The 20,681-nt window shown below is 38.0% G+C and overlaps 3 protein-coding genes across 3 annotated transcripts; 1 reads left to right on the forward strand and 2 right to left on the reverse strand.

Moving 5' to 3' along the window:
* Positions 1 to 3,762: 3,762 nt before the first annotated feature.
* Positions 3,763 to 6,831, reverse strand: LOC145478191 (uncharacterized). Its single transcript, XM_081456137.1, has 2 exons — positions 5,518 to 6,831; positions 3,763 to 4,174 (listed from the first exon to the last, which is right to left on the reverse strand). Exons 1-2 carry the CDS (start codon positions 5,581 to 5,583, stop codon positions 4,052 to 4,054), a joined length of 189 nt encoding a protein of 62 aa, XP_081312263.1. The 5' UTR covers positions 5,584 to 6,831; the 3' UTR covers positions 3,763 to 4,051.
* An 11-nt stretch (positions 6,832 to 6,842) lies between these two features.
* Positions 6,843 to 16,326, reverse strand: LOC145478079 (uncharacterized). Its single transcript, XM_081455987.1, has 5 exons — positions 14,407 to 16,326; positions 13,592 to 13,785; positions 13,043 to 13,135; positions 11,733 to 11,897; positions 6,843 to 11,227 (listed from the first exon to the last, which is right to left on the reverse strand). The coding sequence occupies exons 1-5, from the start codon at positions 14,477 to 14,479 to the stop codon at positions 11,057 to 11,059; spliced, it is 696 nt and encodes a 231-aa protein (XP_081312113.1). The 5' UTR covers positions 14,480 to 16,326; the 3' UTR covers positions 6,843 to 11,056.
* Positions 16,327 to 16,331: 5 nt separating this feature from the next.
* On the forward strand, positions 16,332 to 20,681 carry LOC145478150 (uncharacterized). Its single transcript, XM_081456081.1, has 5 exons — positions 16,332 to 16,360; positions 18,206 to 18,417; positions 18,583 to 18,642; positions 19,478 to 19,633; positions 20,062 to 20,681. Exons 2-5 carry the CDS (start codon positions 18,232 to 18,234, stop codon positions 20,242 to 20,244), a joined length of 585 nt encoding a protein of 194 aa, XP_081312207.1. The 5' UTR covers positions 16,332 to 16,360; positions 18,206 to 18,231; the 3' UTR covers positions 20,245 to 20,681.

Consider the following 20,681-nt stretch of genomic DNA (forward strand, 5'->3'; position numbering starts at 1 on the left):
ACCGGAGTCATACGCGTGTATAAAATTCTATGATATTTCATCAATCTCAACCTGAACGTGCAAAAGACTCAGTGTCTGCAGTAAGAACAAAAGAATTGCGACTGCCCAGCAGTAACAGCTACTTTGCACCCACGTTACTGACACGGTGGGCTTACTCTAACAACCATCTCGTAGATAACTACAAACGAGTCAGATCTGAAATAATATTCCGGTCTAAATCCAATGACAAGTACGAGGACGAATGCAAGCTCTATATATGGTTACAAAAACGTCCACTTCATCATGAGATGAGCCACAATTTTGCTTAAACATGTACGGTAGAATGATGGTTGCCAAATAATGATCACGTACTAATAATACATCCTATTATACAATTTTTACGATTTCTCGGCAAGAGAAGATCATAGAACAGGAAGGACATCATCCATTTTAGAAACATTTCGAAATTTCTACCGAGGCAAATCGCTGTAAAAGTCCGCCTTTCAAGTAAACGCAGTTACTTACAGGCACTGAAGAAGCAAAGCATTCACATTATTACTGTTCCCCTTTACTTTCCAGCCAAGATGAAGAGCCATTCGACTGACGACAGAAATCATAAGGAATATGAAACTCTGCTCTACTCTTAGAACCATTGCAGTCTTGTTATACATTGCCAGTTACACTTCCCTGCGTCTGCTAATTGTACCGTGATCCCGGGACCGTGATCGCCAGAAGAGAGGGCGAATGTAAAAGCGCGTCTTCCATCCATCTGATAGAGGCGAAGCAAAATATATTTATCAGCACAAACAACAAAAAAGTGAAGCTCCCACCTCCGATAGATTCAATGCGCTGGAAGTGCGGATCAAACCTTCACCGTACGGCTTGGGGACGTCCAGAGAACGAGCTCAATACTACTTACCGCAGCAACGGCAAGATTGAGTGGGAGATAAAAAGATGTGCTTAGTAACCGCGGTGTGTTTATTGCACGAGTGTACTAGTTATAGACAAAGAACGTTTGCTTGCTATGAACTGAACTAGAGTTGTCTACTTCGCTATCTGTAGAAATAAGATTGACTGTTTACAATCAAACTGACTGAGTTGTTTACTAATTGTTCTGAACCTGATGTCAACTCTTGTCAGCTCAAATTATCCAAAACACCCAACAGTGAGATACTATAAGTTCTAAGTTTTCAACTAGTCTTGTAAAAAATAAATAGTTCAAAGCGGATATTCAAAGAACTTAACGTTCCATAATCTTGTGCGCGAAAAAAATGACAACTCTGATTACTACAAGAGAGAGTTTGTTTGACGGACTCCGCCGCTCTTCCTTTTGTGAATCTAAAAGTTGTTGGTTGAACATGAAAAGTGAGTGAAAGCTTCCCATAATAGTAGTCATTGCTTAGATCTTAGACTGGAAAACAGTCAGGGTTCTTTTCTTCGCTTTTAGTTTGGTGCGATTCAAAAAAATCTAGTCTTCTTAGTGACTTCTTAATTGTCCGCCAAAATGTTTCGCATGTTAATTTGCGATCTTTCAGCGGTACTCATCCCCGATGCTAATACTGCAGAATATTGTTGTAAAAAGGAACTGGAGTCAATATAAGAACGAAAACAAACTATCCTATTGACACGTTTTTCCCATAACGCCTCTAGACGCACGTTTTTCAGGTACAGTGGGTTGGGTGACGAATGGAATCTAGAAAAATGTGGGTCGCAGAAACTTTTCATCCAATTTAGAAATCTCGCAATCCGTTGTGATGCATGAGTCACTGAGTCTCGTTTTTTTTTTCTTTTTTATTTGATTCTTTCTGTCTCAGAGTCTAAAATCGTTTTAAGTGTAGTCGTGGATTTTATTGGATTTTCAAACAAGGGTTTTGGAATTCTCAGCGAGTCTCGGATTTACCATATACTGTGGATTTGAAACAGGTTCAGTCAACAACTCCTCTGAATGCATTTTTATTATAACAATGTAAAAAACGCCATTAATTGTAAAAGCTATGTTATTATGACATTATTGCTATAATTAATTTTTGAAATGGAAAGTTTATTCTTTCGGAATCAATGAGATTCTTTGCTTTTCTCCTTGATCCTTATAGAGATAAATGTAATTTTTAAACGAGTACAAGATTATTCATTAAAGATGCAATCAAAATATATTCCTTGTATTAAATCTTTCATTAAAAAATGCGGCTTTTCTTTAAGACAAGCACTCGAAAACACCCCAGACATGGAGCTGTAGTCATACTACTATTTTAAAAAATAAATAACTGACAGTTAATCTTAAAGGACATTGAGCTGTTACAAACTCTACGTTATAACACACTGATACAGTGCACATAGTTTCATGACAAACACCATTTGTCACTTTACACTTTACTGTCTTTAAACATTTTGAATGCAGACGGCAGGTAAAACATGCTTTTTTCAAATTCGTTTAAAACGCCCAGTATCCAGCTCTTCTGATGTGGTGGAGACTTGGTCCAAATTGTTGTTGTGTTGAACTGCCTGACTTTAGGGAGAGGCTGGTGACACAAAAGGACCTGACAAAAGAACAATCAAATACATTTAATACGGACCATTGGTATTTGGTGATTTAGCAAAGTGAAGGCTGTAGTGCACTTAATCCTAAAGGAAAAATACTTCCTTAGGACGAATGTAGTTACAATGAAATTGGTGCGTTTTATTAGCTTGGGATAAACCAATACGAACAAAGTTACATCGTAATATTCACTGAAAATGAGTGAAAAATACATCTCACCCATTTCGGAAAGGTTTTTATGCATGCCGAACATGCAAACTGACCAAGCTTGTGTCATCAGCAAACAGAAATGAGTTTCTTCCTTACATATCAAAATACTCTCATTTTTTTGAAGCTATGTATATAGCTCACAGGCTAAAAGCAGTATTTTATTTTCATTTGAGGCCCTCTCGGTCATATAATCCCTGGGCTCCTAAGTGGAGCAGAGGTCATCCACAGTTTTCTTCCACTGTTCTCTGTCCTGAGCTTGTCGTTCAATTTGGGTCCATCGCAGACATATTTGCCGCACTTCTTGTTCGGCTGATCTTCTCCAATTGTCGTTCAGGGCTTTCATAATTTAGTATATATTAATTCAAGTAATTTATTAATTTATTAATTTATTATCTCATAATTTTCATAATTTTCCCGTTAATATAACGTGCATGCAATAAACACAATGAATGGGTAGACATTAACCTGACAATAATGCTCTCTTACCATAGTTCTCGTGTAATTTTTAAGCTTGCGTGTGTTGTTTACTATTATTCTAAGCTTCTCTACCATTAGTTCCTTCTCCTCGTGACTTTTAGACCATTGGGTTAAAATGTCTTTGAAAATGGCGTGGAAAGTAGAGAGTTGTGTGTAGGCTTTGGATACAAACGTACTCAACTGAAAAAAAAAAGAGCCAGAAATTACAGATAACAACACAGTGTCGATAACATGAATGCCAAGAAGTCACACTGAAAAACAGGAATGAACAATGGAGTGAAGCAAAAAAGGAAGAGAAGAGCAGCAAAAAAGAAGAACTTAACTCACAAAATATCACTCTAAAATACGACGGAAAAATCATAAACAAAAACGTATTCAGTCGAAGTGACGATTGTCATTACATTCTCGGTCACAATGATGATTCCCAGAGCTGACCATTTGTATTGAACCAGAAAATATGCAAAATAACGTTAATATAATTATCCTTTCATCTCTTTTGTCCTTTACCTCAATGAACAAGGTTACCGAAAGTAGAGCCGTTTTGTTTTACGACCTTTCACTTCTTTTGAATGCATTAGTCAAGCGGTCAATAGAAGCCTGTCGATTCTTTCTTCTATCAGCCATGCTTTGGTAAGAGAAATCGCTTCTGATCACTTTGTTAGTTTTCAGTTATGCATTTGACGAAAGCCCCAGTTTTGTTAGCATAGAACATCTCACAAAAAACACAACGGTGTCTTTACACTAAAATTTAGGACATAAACAACCCCCCACCCCCCATCCCTTCCACTTCCCACTTTAGGTCATTTGCTTTTAAAAGAAGACAAGACTTGGATTTTATTTGGATGATATCTATAGCCGGAGCAACAGTTCCGAGTGCAAACTTACTGGCATCGTCTGATAATTATCCAGCAGTTCCACTCCTTTTATCGTAACTTCTCTTGATTCTTCAGCATCCCCAAAGTGTTCTTTCGCCTAAAAAGATATTATTAACAATGAATTAGAATAGCATGTCACTTGTGTACTGATCTTAAGAAAGTTAACTCTCTGCATCTCTGATCACATTTCCTTACTGGATATTTAGGATAAACTCAATATGTGTTACTTGTAATATAGTTTAATTATGGATAACTTATTTTGGTGGGCCTGGGGAAATCTGATTCTGTTGTTATGTTTTAACTGATAGTTCCTACAACAGTCTTAGTACACAGTTTGCGACTATAACCCAGGTCGAGTTATTATTGCCGCGTTATATCCATAGCAGATATGAAGAAGTCAATTAAAAGAAAAGCGGACCGAGAACGCTTTAGTCTGCTAGTTAACAGTTAGGAAACTCGAAGCGTGAAAACTTTGATGTCTCTTTTTTCTTTACATTTGCATATCTTGACAATAGAATGAAGGCCCGTATTAACAAGAGTATTTTGCGTTTTTACACTGTAAAATTCTAATCTTGTACATTAGATGTACATTAGACTCATTCTGTAGTCACCAAAACAGTTGTGATCATGGTTCTAGTGTCCTTGCTGTAAAGTGCCGTCGGCCTCTTAGGTTGCATCTAAGCGTGAGCATGTCGTGAAAAAGATCATCTAATAAGGTATTGAAAGATACACGAATCGTCGTCAAACATTTGATGTTTAGCAGATCACAAACGCAAACTAACGCAAACTAACGCAAACTTGGTGAGCAAGGATAGCGCAGTTAGAGCGCTCGCCTCCCTGCTCCGATGTGGCCTAGGTTCGATTACGGCCCGGTGCCATATATGTTTGTTGACTTTGTTGTTGGTTCAGTCGCCATGCTCCGAGGGTTTTTCTCCGGGTTCTCCGGATTTCCTCCCTCCGCGAAAACCAGCATCTCCAAATTCCAATTCAACCAGGATAGACGACCCGCATGAAAACCAGCTAAGGCTGATGTTGCTTCCTCTCTATATATTGAAATATTTTTTACACTTCTGCTCCCAAAGAAGAAAACAGTTGCTCTCATTTTATCGAATATATAGGAGTATCATCAGTATTTTTCTTTTTGAAAGCATGTGACAATATGGTCAAACGATAACACATCGCACTATCCTTTTCGATGAAGTGTTCACAATTAGATGCAACGTACTAATTAAACGACAGTAATTTGTTTATCTTTTAGGTCTATGAGTTGATAAGTTGTAGTTATTAGAATTGCGTTAGCCGAAAGACTTTGCAAGATTTCTTCTGCGCGGATGCAGTGTTTCAGATGAATTGAAGAACAATAAAATAACAATAACGTAGGCTGCCTTTTACCAGATATGTGTTAGCAGTTAAATTAAAAAAAAAGACATCGATACTTACATAGGCCATTTTTGTTTCTGTGACTAACCGAACCAAGTTTGGCTTATCGTCACAAATATACACCATATTCAAGAATAGACTTCCCTTTCTGTCACTTGGAATCCCAAAGGAGTATGCGGCCAGTCCAAGGAACAAGACTAGCAACAATGAGGTTTCTGAAAATTAGAACGAAAGACATGAGACAAGTTATGTATTAAAATAAATTCTTAAAAAGTTGTGCAGTGGCATAATACGAACTGTAAAAACTAGTGAATAACGCTTCTATTCAATTTTATTTTCATAATACTATACAAAGCTTTATTTTTCAGTAAACTTTACAAACTTGAGACCTAAGTTTAGCGGCGATATTGTTTTCTAGAGCTTTGTGCGCAGATGGGTAGCGAGGTGCAACCCTTTTGCAGCGGATTCGAATTGTTAGAAATTCAGAACATCTGATATTTGGTGGATAAATTCTTTTCTAATAACGGGAAACTTTGTTGTTATTTTACATCGTTTACTCTGATAACACAAAGTTGATGCCGACACTCTTTCTTCTAACCATTTACAAAAACCTAGAAGTAACATGTACAATTCTGTTTTTTGTGATCATTCGTTATGTCCGAGTTATATTCGTTATCTTCTTGTCAATGATCAACTCAAAAGCTTAAGCTTCTTTTGTCACTGAGCACTTTTCTTTTTTCCATTTCTATATTTTCCTTGTTGACGTTGCAATATCGCAGCTTAAGATTTGTAAATAGTGTAAGTAGTAAAAATCTCGCAACTTTCCTTGCTTCCAGGGTTTTGTCTGAGTAACCAGATTTCCTCGCTCTACAAAAACCAACATTTGGCATTCCAATTCGACAACCACGCAGGCAGGCCTAATAACGAATTATTGAGTGCTCTAAATTGTTCCCTGGGTAAGTAAATCATTTCCCTTTTTTACATAAAGCAGAACCAAGTCAATGAAACTTTTAAAACCGAGCAACTCGGCAAAGGATCCGGACTAATATATCAGAACTTCCCCACATTGCAATAGTTATACGACAATCAGTAGGATACTCCCATCTTAAGACTAAAGGACCTTAAATGTCTCCCAACACACCAAACATGTACAAACATTAGTAGCTTACCTGCGGCAGACGACATATCACTGAGAGTAGCCAAAATCAGTATGTTCCACTTAGTAAGGTGTGTTTTGGCGATGGGTTCACTATTCTGGAGGTTGTCTTTTTAAACAGCTCAATCCAAGATGAATAATTCCCATTTTATCGAGCCCCTTTTATTTAAGTTAAGTTCTATCAAAAGGAAATCCTGCTTATTCGTCATGTTTCTAAATTTCAGGGAAAATGGGACCTATTTTAGCAGGCGTTGGTGAATTCGTATTCCGCTCGCGTCTATGAGGGACTTTTTCTCTGATGCAAGACCAACCGTTAGGTACTCTCTCATGATTTTATTCTCATAGCTAGTATCTTCCTCAATTCAACTGCACAGAAATCATGTCTTTTCACTTTTCGTGTGACTGTTAGGTGACGCTGTATTGGCTTCCTGCAACCCGGCTCAGTAACAGAACAGAAATATCACTTACTGCTAAAAGGAAGACCACTTTATGTCGTACGTTTTTAAGAAGTCAAGAACAAATTTGAGTCACGTCCGTTTGTGTTACAGAAAAAGTTTCGTGAACTAACCGGATAGAGCGGGAGTATTCAATGGGCTTATCAGATTCAATTTCCCCGTAGACCAAACAATGCAACTAATTGCAGCGCTTTGTTGCGATGATTTGTTTTATTTGCTCTTCAAGTTCTCTAAGGAGGAAGCCGGAGAGTTAAGAAAGAAGAAGTACAAACTTACAAACTAGTTTTCGTCGTTTAAGCTCTAAACGCCCGTATTGATATCATAACGTCATTTGTGTTACCTTTATTGAGTCTCACTTCATCCGGAATTAAGCTTGGAAAAACGTGTAAGTCATTTCTTTAATATCATGGCGTTCCTGTGTTGGAATTTGCATACTGGTAGGAATTCAGGCACTTTAATGTTCGCCAGAATCTAAAATTAGTAGAGTACATATTAATGTATTCACTGAATTAAACGCTGATTCACCCCACAGTTGTGCGTTCATTTCATTGGCTCCCTGAAAATTTCTTTTTTCTTCATTTTCCAGTGATCCATTCTAAAAATGCACCAGTGATCCGGTACATGTAATAGCTTGTAATAGTACAAGAATGGCATCATACTTAACACATTTACTACTTCTGTCTTTAAATTTTTATAGTTTGGGATACTCAAGTTCAAGATTTCTTTTGCTTACGCCTTATTCGGCAAGGAACGCCAAACATTGTACACAAAACATATTCCAGACGAGACAGAGCGAGCGATAAAAGATACTTAAACAGCGTGACTACAAATGCAAATTAAATGAAATTAAACAAAACAAATGACTTAACGTTACACTGATTTCATTGTGTGGTTGACAAGTCGTAAGTTGGTTCCTATATTAACCTTACTTTGTTGATGTTTTATAACACTGTTAGTTTGAGTCCATGTATGAATATCACCAAACACTTTTAGCCAACCTTCTTTGCTTCATTTCATTTCAAACATGATTATAACGTACGCCTGTTTGAGTTATTTGTTTGCTATAAGCATTTATAATTATGCTATGACAAACACTGCACTAAGGTCTTTAGATGTCCAGCAGTCTGTCTTAACTTCGTTTTACTTGGGTGGGCAGATATTTTGATGTCCAATAATTAGTTTAGAACAGTTTGCTTCTGGTATATTTTCCTTTGCCTTTTGTCAAAGAGCAGACCATGCAGGCTCGAGAAAGTGAGAAATGCAAGATTCAGTGCAACCCGGTTTACTGGTGGCTACCCAATTATTCCGGGTAATATGCTGAAACCCTACGTACACATTTCCTCCACTTCCAGTTTGTCAGTGCGGGTTCTTTCTGCGAGTTACTATTCCATTATGGTGTTTTTTTGTTCATATAAACAATTGCAAGATTCGACCTAACTGTGCATGATGTAATACAAAATTTTTTAGGTATAGCAATTTTAAGACACTTATAAAGAAAACGTTACTGTCCGCTATTATTTACCGATTATTTCGATTCCTGTTTTAACTTCGTATTTTTTCCTGGTGCCTGATGGGTGTCGTACGAGAAAGCCCCTTGCTGAAAGGCTACCAAATGATGACGCAAGAAGAACGCTAACTTCACGGAAAAAATTATGGATTAAGCGATTGTAATAATATAGGGCTAAAAGGGAATAAAAAACGCCTTTCTGGACGAAAATGGAAGAAACTAGTGGAATCCACGCAGAGAATACGGGAAGTAGAAGGTCCTTAATTTACACATCACGTACTTTTGACGGCAACCAGTAAAAAGGCGGTTCGATTTTTTCAAGGGGGTCCGGCCGCCTGGTTGATTGGGCGACTTGTTCTGAAGACAGCTGAGACTTAACAAACCTTGTTTTGTCTTTTTAACAGAAACACATAAAGACAAGTAGAGGGTTCCTTTCAGTTCCAAGAACTAGAAGGCCGGCCACAAATGTGACATTTTTATGTGGGTTATATCGTCCCTTTTCGTAGATATTAAAATTTGATGATTATGAAGAGGGCATGCAAGGAACTCTAATTGACAAATCACATATGAAAACTGAAATGTAGCGCTGAATAACGAGGAAACTGACCATATGATTATTTATTTTTATACAATGAGTGAAGCTCGCGAAGCAGCTGTTATAATCTTGCTTATTGGCCCTGCAGGGTTTTGGCCCAAAAGCCAAACCTGAGGAGGCACCTTAGGATTCCTGCATCATTAAGGAGGGAGTTAAATGTCATATGTTGGTGGGCATCTTTAGTATGTAGATTTGTATACCAGGCGCGCAAGGTGGTAAAACGCTCTAAGCGTAATGCCATCTCGGGAAGATAACACCACAAGAGTCACAACTGGCGCTGTTGCGGGTTGTTCGCAGTCTTGGCGAGTTATTTTAATATTCATCATTTTGAGCGAAATACTTTGAGAGCACCAGATAGAAATAATCAAACCAGACCTTGATTCTCAGACAACAAATGCCATACTCGATTACAAAGCTAACATCGACAACCGGTATCGACAGACTCGATTCGCAACCAAAAGTGAAGATAGAGTTAATCTTCTCAGCCTGTGGGCACAACCCAAACCTTTCCTGACTTGCCAAACATAACCTGATTGGAAGGGGCAAAATACAGTGACCTAATTATATGCCCTTTAATTAGATACATTTACTTTAGGATAAAAGAAAACTAAAATAAGAGAGGATAGAGCAAACACATAGTAAATAAATAGTTTATGTTAGGCTTATAAACACTGAATAAAATAAAACTGGTAAATTGCTGGCCTGCAGTGCAGGCTGTGTACTCACGAATTAGCGTTACTGGCGCTCCCTTGATCAAAATGCTCTTGCTCGCTAAAATACGCCTGCATTACAGGCTAGTAAAGTACTTTTTAAATAGTTTCCTAGCTGTGCCCTGTGCGAGCATTCCACACATTGTAGCCTTAGTTGTCGATGTCTCCGTCGATTCAGCGAGACCTTGGGAACTAACGCTCACAACGCATGCTCAAAACACAATAGACATACTCAAAGCACCGTCCACTGACAACGCAGTTTTGACCGTTATCGACAACTAAACCAATGATTCCCAAACATGGGGAAAACGGTCAAAAACTGCTTACTTGTCAAAGTTGGCGTTTAGTACAACTATTCTGAGTCTGCATGTCCCACGGTAATTGAAAGCTTATCAAAGGATTTCATTTCATTCAAGAACATTTCAAGCTACGACTTTAACGCGCGGACTATTCCATTGTCTTTTCCTACTACAATGGCTTTCGGGAGAACAGATAGTTTCCGTTCGAAAATGTTGGAGTCTCAACCAACAGCAAGGCTCTATTCATGCAAATGAAACAGTACACTTTGCCTGCTATTGAAATAGAGAGAACAGGCAGCTGCAAAAGGCATCGTAAGGGTTCACTTTTCAATCCGCAAAACTGTTTTCTGTACATTCAATGCTTTACCAGCTTGACTATTCAATCTTGGATAGATCGCGAGTGAACAACCAATCAATCGATCAAGCAAGCAAGCAAGGAAGCAGGCAAGCAATCAGTAAGTTATTCGCCATGCATTAATCAGTCAGTCGATCAATCTATCTATCAGTCAACCACGGTCAATCGTCGTTTATTTATAAAAAAAAGTACAAAAAATTATAATCCATTATCGTTTACAATATAAGGAGGTACAAAAATGATCCGTACGCATTGCTCAGTTCTTGAAACGTCACGAGAATTAAGATAGCAGTTTATTTCTAGATGAAAAAAGCTCCTTCAGATTATTTATGAATTTGCAATTGCAATAACAAACTATGGTTATTTCACTGACACAGTAGTTTATTCTTAAAAGTCTGAGAAGTCATGGATTACAAGCCAATCCAGTGTTAACAACAGATACCACGAGCATTAAGCTCTACGATATACACTTCATTGATACAATGTACGAAAACAACAATCAACATTGCTTAGTTAGTTCAGTTAAGCCATGGTCTCCCGATGAAATTCGGCTTGGACAGGAACAAGCCACCATAGGAACTCTTTCAGTACACCCAGCTCTAACTCATCCCGTTCCTTCTGGGTTGCGACCGGTTTGAGAGTTGGCTTGGGATGTCCTGATGGTTGTGTTGCAACATAACCAAGTACCAATTGCTGTGGAAAAGAAAGTAAACCATTGTTTAATGGATGATGCTTTACACTGCAGTCTTCAAGTAAGGTAGGTGAAGACTTCCTAAGAGCCAAGTGGCCCATCAGGCCGGAGCTTATACCGGTTTCTGTAGCATGAAGCGACTAAGAACATTTCTACTCCCTCATGGGTGAAATGCTAGTCCATTGCCAGGCTACCTCTGACATTAAATGCGGCGCCGGCACTTATTTGTATACCTGGGCGGAGAAAGGCATTTACAATGTCCCCAGCCAGAGCTGGAACCCGGACCGCTCGATCCGGAGTCGAGCGCACTAACCGTGAGGCCACCGCGCCTCCACAACTATTCTCCAAATAAACATGATACATAAAGCCTGAGGGACAGTTAGTAAAAATTTAACTGAATATGGTCGAGGAAAACCGTCAATGGACAGTAGCAAAGGAAATTTTTTTTCACAGAAGTTTAGTATTTTACTGACTTCAGTTCTTGCTTATAATTTGTCCTTTACTTACCACGTTTTGAATAAGATTCTTTACGTCGTCAATTTGATATTCTATTTCTTGAAATTTTGCGGTAAATTGGCTGCTCTGGTTCTGAGACTCATGAGCTCTCATTTCCTCGATGAATTCCCTGAAAACATAAAGTTCTTCGACTGTCTTCTTTAGAAGCGCTTGCTCCTGAAATTAGAAAAACGAAAAAATAAAATATATTGGGAGATTTTATTCACTTGATTGGCCAGCGGAAACGCTCTTTTTCAGAGTTCCTGTAATTCTTAGAAACCTCCTCTTGTTTGCGTATTTACTTCAATTTTCAGGGTCGAATGCACCTCAAAAGCCTTAAAGAATAAAATTTGCATTTTCATTGAAACGAGTGTCATACAACTTTAAAATCGCAGGTAATATTGATAAGAGTTAATTCTTACAAGAAAACAGTAGACACAGAGCTGGCACTAAGCTACGTTTTCGGTGATATCGGTGATATCAAAACATTGTAAAGGAATCAGTAGAGAAACAAATACTTCAGGAATAACTGCAAGTTAATTAAAGACCGAAGGCCTTAAGTGACTGCGGACAAATATACGTATTGCTTCAAATTGAATTCTTCTCAGCCAGTCAGCAGAAAAAAAATGCAGTTGCCAGCTTGGGACTTAAGGTTAGCAGTGGCCATGTTTGTGTTGCCTTATTTTGCCTTCTTTATTGTCCCTTGATATTAAGTTTGATGCGTTTGGTTGACTCGTAACTTGTAAATGAATAAAGCGGAGTTCTTTCGATCAATATAAATAAATACCTTGAGCCCTTAAACTTTATTTTTTGTTAATTGTACGTAGAAGTTAGGCCCAGTTCAGACGCCGAACTTTTCATGAGCCGAACTTAATTCGAATTTGGACCGACCCAAATTATCAAAAGTACACCTGTTGATTCAGACGTCGAACTTAATTCGCCGAACTTTATTTAGTTTAAACCAAAACACATCGAAATGTCAGCGATTTTCAGGCAAAGTAAAAACTGCTTGTAAAATACGTTATAATAAGTTATGCATTAGGTTCGGCTCATGAAAAGTTCGACGTCTGAATCAAAGCCGTGCCAAAGCCGAAATTCCCGGCTGAGCTAGGCGGGAAGAACGGCTGGGCCGTTCCAAATTCAAATAGCCGTTCTTAACTGATTCAGACGCCGAACTTTTCATGTACTTAATTCAATATATTTGGTTCGGCTCATGAAAAGTTCGGCGTCTGAACTGGGCCTTAAACTACTTTAATTTATGATTAAAGCCCTGGAATTTGTTCTAACTAAATAATTGTATAAACTAACGAGGTGCAACTTACTGTCATCTGATCTAGATTCCATGATGGACGAGGCAGTCCTGGAATTCTGGCAATATACTCATCGTAATTTGCATCCCCCAGACGATCTTTGGCCTATACAGATAGGACAAGCAAGCTGGGTGAGTGATATGATATAGCGCATTGTATACTATACGGTCATGTAAGATCGGAAATCCGTATATCTAATTTGGAATTAGGTAAAAGCACTAGTACACTCTCTTAAAAAATATCTAAAAGCAATACATCTCATAAGAACAAACAAAAAAAGAATCAGATTTCTTTAGAGCAACATAAACACCTAGGCTGAAAAGTCATGTAGCAAATTTCGTAATCATTATATCAGAATAAACTTTCTTTGACTTCAATTACGAGCTGCCAGAATTCAACCAACAAATTTAAAACTTCTAGACTTCACAGAGCTTTATTGCTACTAAATATAGTGAAAACCAGAGAGGAGATTTAATCAACTATTCAATTAAAACTGCATTAAATTGTTAAATATAGTTTCAGTTATCAAATTAAGATTAAATGACCTCATATTTAACTTACAAAGGCTGCCTGAGTCTCGCCGACAATTTTTGAGAGTACAAGGCTTTTGGAATATATATAACTCTTTATGATAGAGGGTGAAGGAATTCCAGCGGGTTGGCCAATGCTGGTTTTGAATGGGGCAGCCATAGAGCTGCCGGTCACCATCAATAAGACTGTTGCGATGCTCAGTAAAACCGAGAGCTGTGAGAAACCTGTTAGAATAAAAATAAAAGCGTTTTGCCATTATATAAGGGAAAACTTTCACGGTTAATTTATAAGTTGAAGATTGCTCTTGACTAAATGCAAACAAAATCACCTTACTAATAGTCCTTCATTTATTTGGTATCAGCTTAGAAAACTTAGTAATTAATCGAGGCAATGTGCTGTAATGGATTAGTTTCGTTGTTCTCGTGGCCTGTCCTAAGTACTTGAAAATGCATTTTTACTTAATTAATTGTGGTTGGATCTCTGTTAAGAATGAGAGGAAGGGTTATACAGCCATCAGCCATACAGAGCGAACAAACAATGGCGAGTCGGTAAAGACTAGCGACAAGATAAACTATAACACAAGTTTTAGATTCGTTTAATGTAATTTTTATGTTGTTTCAAAGTGAAAAAGAAGAAATTAAACTGATGAACAGCACGTAGCAATCGCTTAGCTTAACATGGTGATAAACATTTAATTTTAACATCTTTGTGTTTGGGACTGTATGACTTAAATAAAATTATATAGTAGCTCATCAAGCAATTTGGAAATCCCTCTACCAATAAATATTAGAATGTTACCTAACTGAAACATAACCATAATCCTTGAAAAAATCCTTTACACTGACCTGATGTTGTAGTTTTCATGTTGGGAGTAGACATTTCTTCACACACGTTTTCCTTTGTTCCAAATAATACCATTGATCTCGAGCTCGATTGAATGATCGTTCCCCATCTTTACCCGCTTAAATACCCAAGTAATGAGTATTCAAGAGGGGAATTGAGTTTCCCTTATTCCCTGTAACAAGCAAAAAATAAATTCTTCCTCGGGACGAAATTCTAAATATAATGATTTATATGATGATCTAATGAACTTCCTCTGTCTTCTTCCTTGAGATCCTTCCTTTCTTAAGGCTCTTTCTTTGCTTTAAATAACTTTTAAACACACTGTTGTGCTGTACATTGTCTTTGTTTGATTTTTGGTGGTGTTAAAACATGCCAAAGAACTAAATCTAGTGTACTTTTGTTTTTTGTGACACGGTACAGAAGAGTGGTAAATGTCGCATTATCATAACGTTTTTAATTTATGTGTTTTCCCTGTTAAAGGCTGATATTGTAAAACGTCTTGTCTTGTCAGCGTTGTGTAGACATTCAATTTCATAGTTCTCGTTGTCATTGCGAACTAACGTTGGACAAAATCTTGTTATATACCCCCTAGAATAAAAGTAACCTACGAAAAATTTGATACTACAGTTAATTGAGCGATCGTAACATGACACCCGGCTATCAAATCGAAAGTGCCATGTAATATGTTTTCATTGATGTCCGGTAACGGAAAATATGTAGTTCGTAATGTTTCACTTTGATCGTGCATGCTGTCCGTTTAGTGTTGGTTGGAAAAAGTTTTGTTAATACAAGCACGTTTTCCATCCACAAAGTCTCGTTTTTTTAATATCTGACGTTCTTAGAAATTACTATGTTGACTTTGCACTTCCGTTTCATCAGTTGTAACCGATGGATGGGCTGTGTGATGTAGTGATTCTTTAACGTATTGTACTTAATATATTTAAGATTAAAAACTAATTTACTTCATGCCAGCAGTTATTTGTGAGGTTTATTTTGTTAAACTTAAGGTATATGCAACGCCTTCGTCTTCATAACATCAAACATCAACAAGGAAGCATAAAAAATTGATGACTTCTCAGCGACATAAATTTACTACAATTCAAGGTTTATTAAGGCCCCCGCTTTCCGCTGGCGGTCCCACACATTCTTTTAATTGGAATAAAAACGCTAATCTCATCTCGAAATGAAGATCATTTTTTCATCACGGTTTTCTCTTGAAACAGAGTATGTATTTAATTTCAAAGTAAATTTTCCGTAATTTGATATTCTAATTAGCTAGTGTTACACAACTTCCGCCCCAAATCTAGTCGCCCCTTCGTCGGCTTTTGAATTTGACCATTTTTAATATCATTTCTTAGTTTAAATTCATTTTGTTCCTTCCCGTGGTGTGAGTATGGCTGTAAACTGCAGTCACGTTATATCCTTCAGTTCCATACAAGAATGAACAGTTGTCTGTTAAAAAAAAAAAAGAAAGAAAAAAGGAAACATATCGCGAAATATATAGTAAGCAGAACTTCTATCACCCAAATTTAGTACAACGTAGCGTTTTGACTACATTTTTATACGGGGTTTCTTCACCTTGGCTGTTTTGACAGGTGAAGCTGGTTTTCACTAGTATATACCACACAAGTGAACTGTGCTTTTCACGCGCGCTGATTGGCCAGCTCAGAAGTGACTAGCAAGTACTATTCACCTCCACTTCGGTGAATAATTGTTAAATATAGCATTTAAAACTAGGAAAAGTTATCAAAACTTTCCTAATAATTTTTATTGTTGTTCAGATGCTTTGGAATTAAAGTATAATTAGAAATTGTGAAAGCAGTTTGTTTCACTGGAACGGAATTGTTTATTCAATTAAATGAGCAAAGAATTATAATGAGTTATTTCATCGCTGTGTTTAACTCTATTTCTAGGTGATCAAAGGAAACAGTGTTAACCAAAGCACAAGATTATCCGGTACTACAAAAGGCGTTTCCTAATTAAACGAATTATTTATTTTTCTTAAAACTGTGTCTATAGTGATAACCAATTGCACGATGAATGATTTCGCTTACAGTGGGAAACGACATGCAGATACAATGCTTTTTTAAAATGTTTGCTGTAACTGAACCGTCGTCTATTTTGCCTTGGTTATAAAGTTTATTTCTCAATCCATTGATAGATGTTATGCGCCTCTTTCTTTTTATTGCTCAATTTCCTTTCGTATGCCTGTCATAACCCTAAAATGGGTATTATATCTCAGAACCCGCGGGGTAGCGCCGGCAGGATTGCTATTGCTGCGTCACGGGGGAAAACGAGTCGTTTAACGGGTCCTGATTCTGGAAGCTAATATTCTTTAATTAATCACGGATGCTTTTTCGTTTGTAGATTCAATATCTTCACAATGTCTTATCTTTGGAAACGGGAAGTTAACTGCAAAACATAGTATTTACAACGTTGACTTGGTAGTGACTGTTTCCGTTAGATCCCTCGTGCACGTAAACGTAGGTTTCAACTCTTTGTAGCACTTTGAAGAAAAAACAAAACATTATTAGAGCGACTTCGAAATAAATCATATTTATTAGCTAGGAAAACAATTTACCAATGTCATTTCAATCAGGCTAATTTCTACTTAGAGGTGGTTTTGGATTACCATAAATAAACAAAAACGGAAATTTTTTCTCTCAAACAAACAACTGAAACTCCCTTTAACAGCAACAAATGAATCATCCCATCGCGTTTCCACCGTATTTGAAGGAACATATTTCACTATCTAAATCTGTTGAGATGATTTCAGATCTTAATCAAACAATAGTCCTTATTTAAAAGAGGCCCACCGACCGCGAAACCCAATCAGTCACATCTTAGAAACTCATCGCCATTTTGTTTCATTGTATCAAGAACCCTCCGTGCATTTGAAAGAATGTTAGGTATGAAGGAAATGCGTGAACTACTTTGACTCGTTGCTACTGTTTTAAACATTTTGTTGTCTTTGTGATACACTTCTGATGCTCGCCTCGGGCCTCGGCAGCCACATCAAGTTCATGGTCAAATTGAATCGAACAGTTGTAGTGGCAGCCATCAAAAGAAATCAGTGAAAGCAATTAGCATTCAACTTAGGGAAGTCTAACGCGAACCACTAATACAGCAAAATGAAATCATACGAGGACATCACCGATGGTGTTATTATCTTTCTGGAAATCTAATGATGACCCAGCAGCCACTGGAGGGAACGATAATTTATTCTATGAATATAACTTCCTATCTATTAGTATTGCTTGGGTTTCTTAGAATTAGATCAGGTTTCTCGCGTAAATATTGATAATAATACTATACAATTCTAACTCTCTAATCATTTTACTATTTACTCCCATATTGATGTATTTACGACAAGGTTGACAGTTGGCAGTCGGTTGCCATTCATCTGCTCAGTTGAAGTTTCACCAATGATTTCTTTTCCAAAGCCGGCTAGCTTAGCTAAATTACAATATTACTTTTCATTGGCAACTAATTGACCGGCTGTCGGTCGCACGTACTGATTGGATTACTGTTCCAGCAACCGACAGACCGAGCGACTGGCTGCCTTGATTGACCGATCAATTTATCTACTGATTTTTTGATTGACTGGTTGGTTGATTGATTGATTGACTGACTGATTGACCGATTGATTGATTGATTGATTGATTGATTGATTGATTGATTGATTGATTCATTGCTTCATTCATTCATTCATTCATTCATTCATTCATTCATTCATTCATTCATTCATTCATTCATTCATTCATAGGCTGGTTAACTAGTTGACTAACTGATTGATTGCAGGACGTATTAGTCTCAACGCGTTAGCCATGTTGGCTTTAACAGTAATCTTCATACTACCAAGCGTCAACTCATCCAATCTGAGAGGTCGCAGGTCCACGGTGGGCCATTCAGTGGTGGGGCCAGCACAAATAGGATTCACGCCTCCCCCACAAGTTCTGAATGACTGGTGTGTCAATCTCACACGGCACCTCAACACAACGTTGGAAAAGTTTGTAAGTGTCACGTTCTGTGCCTAGCAACATCATCTTGAAACTGAGATATTTATTACATTGAATAGACCAAATATGTCATCTGAGAGTTCAACCTCGTCTGTGACGCAGTAGTGGTGTAACAGTGTTCCAAGCATAACGTTCAATGTGTTCTTTTTTTGTTCTCAGGGTAGTATCACCTTCAACAGATCCATGGCAAGTTCCAACATCTCGTCCTCAGGCGTGACGGTGAGTGTGATTAAATGTTCGAATACTTTTCGTTTTTTAATTCAAGATGTTGCCGGGTCAGTAGCATTTTGCCTCTTTCCCTAGGTGAAGGAAGAGCCTTAACTCTCCGGTTGTGGGTCTAGAGGGACCTGCCTAGCATTTGGCCCCTTCCCACAAACAACCTTACTGGCCAATTCCCTCTACGAGACTCGCGTGCAGAGAATCATGGTAGTTGTATTCATGAAAACAAATATCCAGTCCAAGATAATGAGTACAACTACCATGATTCCCTGCAGGCGCGTCTCATATAGGGAATTGTCCATTCCCCGGTGGCGGATCTATAGGGGAACCTTAGGTACCTGCCTAGTATTTGGTCTACTTCCCTTGGTCTAGAAAACAGCTTCAATTCCTAGGTGGGGGTTCTAGAGGACCCTGGAATACCTGCTTCCCAGTTTTACTGAAAACATGGCCAGCAAAGCCAGGACGCCATGGTAAGAGAGAACCATTCTGCAGAGCCAAGCTTTAAGGGTGGACTGCATTTTTGTCTGAAGGTCTGTTTCCACTATTGCCACCCCACACCATAAAGAAGTCTATGTAAGACTGTAGGCCTCGATCAAAACTAATGACGCTTTCCTGAACATTGATGTGGCGCAAATCAGGATATATCTCTACCTCAGTCATAATACAAACTTAGTCGTTTACGTGGTGAAATCTTGAGAATAAGATATGTCATAGTGGAGATACTATCTGACCATAAAATCAGACATTTGTACTGAGACCAGCGAAGGGAATGTCCATGAACGGACGTCGGTTAGGGCAGGAATGATTAACATAATCTCATTTTCTTTCCAAACAGGTACTCCAAAGATTAGAATTTGACCTGGAACACTTAAAAATCTACTCGCTTCTCTTTGGCCAAATTCCAAGCTCCGCTGCGAGCCAGCAGTTTAATTCATGCCTGCAAAATGGCACCCAACTCATGGGAGGACTCATTTTTGGCATGCAGCTGGCGGTAAGTTGATCACCATGCTACTTGATAATTCCTAAATTGTATTGATATCTCCCTTTCGTATAAAGTGACTGCAAGTAAATCTGAATCGCGGAAATTAAAAAATTAATAGGGATTAAAATTTACAAATATTCTAGTTATCACGGTGCTCTGACCAACAAAATTTTTATACTCATGTCAAATGCAGCTAAAATGGGTGTTTGGTTGTTGAGGTTCTCTGCCTGCGCTCCAATTATTTCTACTGTTTAGTTTTGCGCATTTGTGAGTAACATAAAAGAACGCTGTACTTATGCTACAAATAAGGTGAAGCTTCGCAAAAAAAATGTATGGCAGTGCAATTATGATCAAGCCACGGCACAAAATAAATAAACGAACCGTACTAAATGAGACCTAAGTAGGCGTTCTCGTCTTTATTTGCTTTCTTGTGGCAGGAATCCTTCTTAAGTGGCACTTCCCCTTTTCCACCCCTGTTCCTTAAAAGGGGAAGACTGGGCAACCAAACTCGATACCAGGACCTCAGCCGTGAAATAGCAGAACTGAAAGGACAAATGAGGGAGCTGGTCATCATTCTCGGAAGCAACATCTTTGGCTCTGTACAAGTCTTCAGCAAATAAAAACACAGACCCTAAAAGAAACTGATCAACGTGCAGATGCACTGTAAAACAAAGCGCTGGATTATCTACTTTTGATTTGTATAACACGTTCTTTTGTGCTGCTTGGTCCAAAATGATTGTAAATTTTAAAGAAAATAAAAAATAAAAACTAGTAGTAATCAGAGATTGAGTGCGTTCGACGCTCTCACTTTAATATATATATACCGTAAATAAATGATTTCACTAGCTGACTTTCAACCTTTGTCTATTGCTAAAATCAACATTTTTCAGCAGCAACCGAGGTTTTACAGTCACATATGCATAGTGTCAAAGTCCATGCTAGTGAAGAGGTCACGATTTGTTGATACGTTGCGTGACGCTGCCAGTTTCTGTAGACTCTCAAGTTTCATAGAACATTTAAATTACGTACATTATTCTACGCTAGCATTTGCAATCGC

The sequence above is a fragment of the Orbicella franksi genome, chromosome 1, assembly GCF_964199315.1.
Source record: "Orbicella franksi chromosome 1, jaOrbFran1.1, whole genome shotgun sequence".
NCBI classification, from domain to species: domain Eukaryota; kingdom Metazoa; phylum Cnidaria; class Anthozoa; order Scleractinia; family Merulinidae; genus Orbicella; species Orbicella franksi.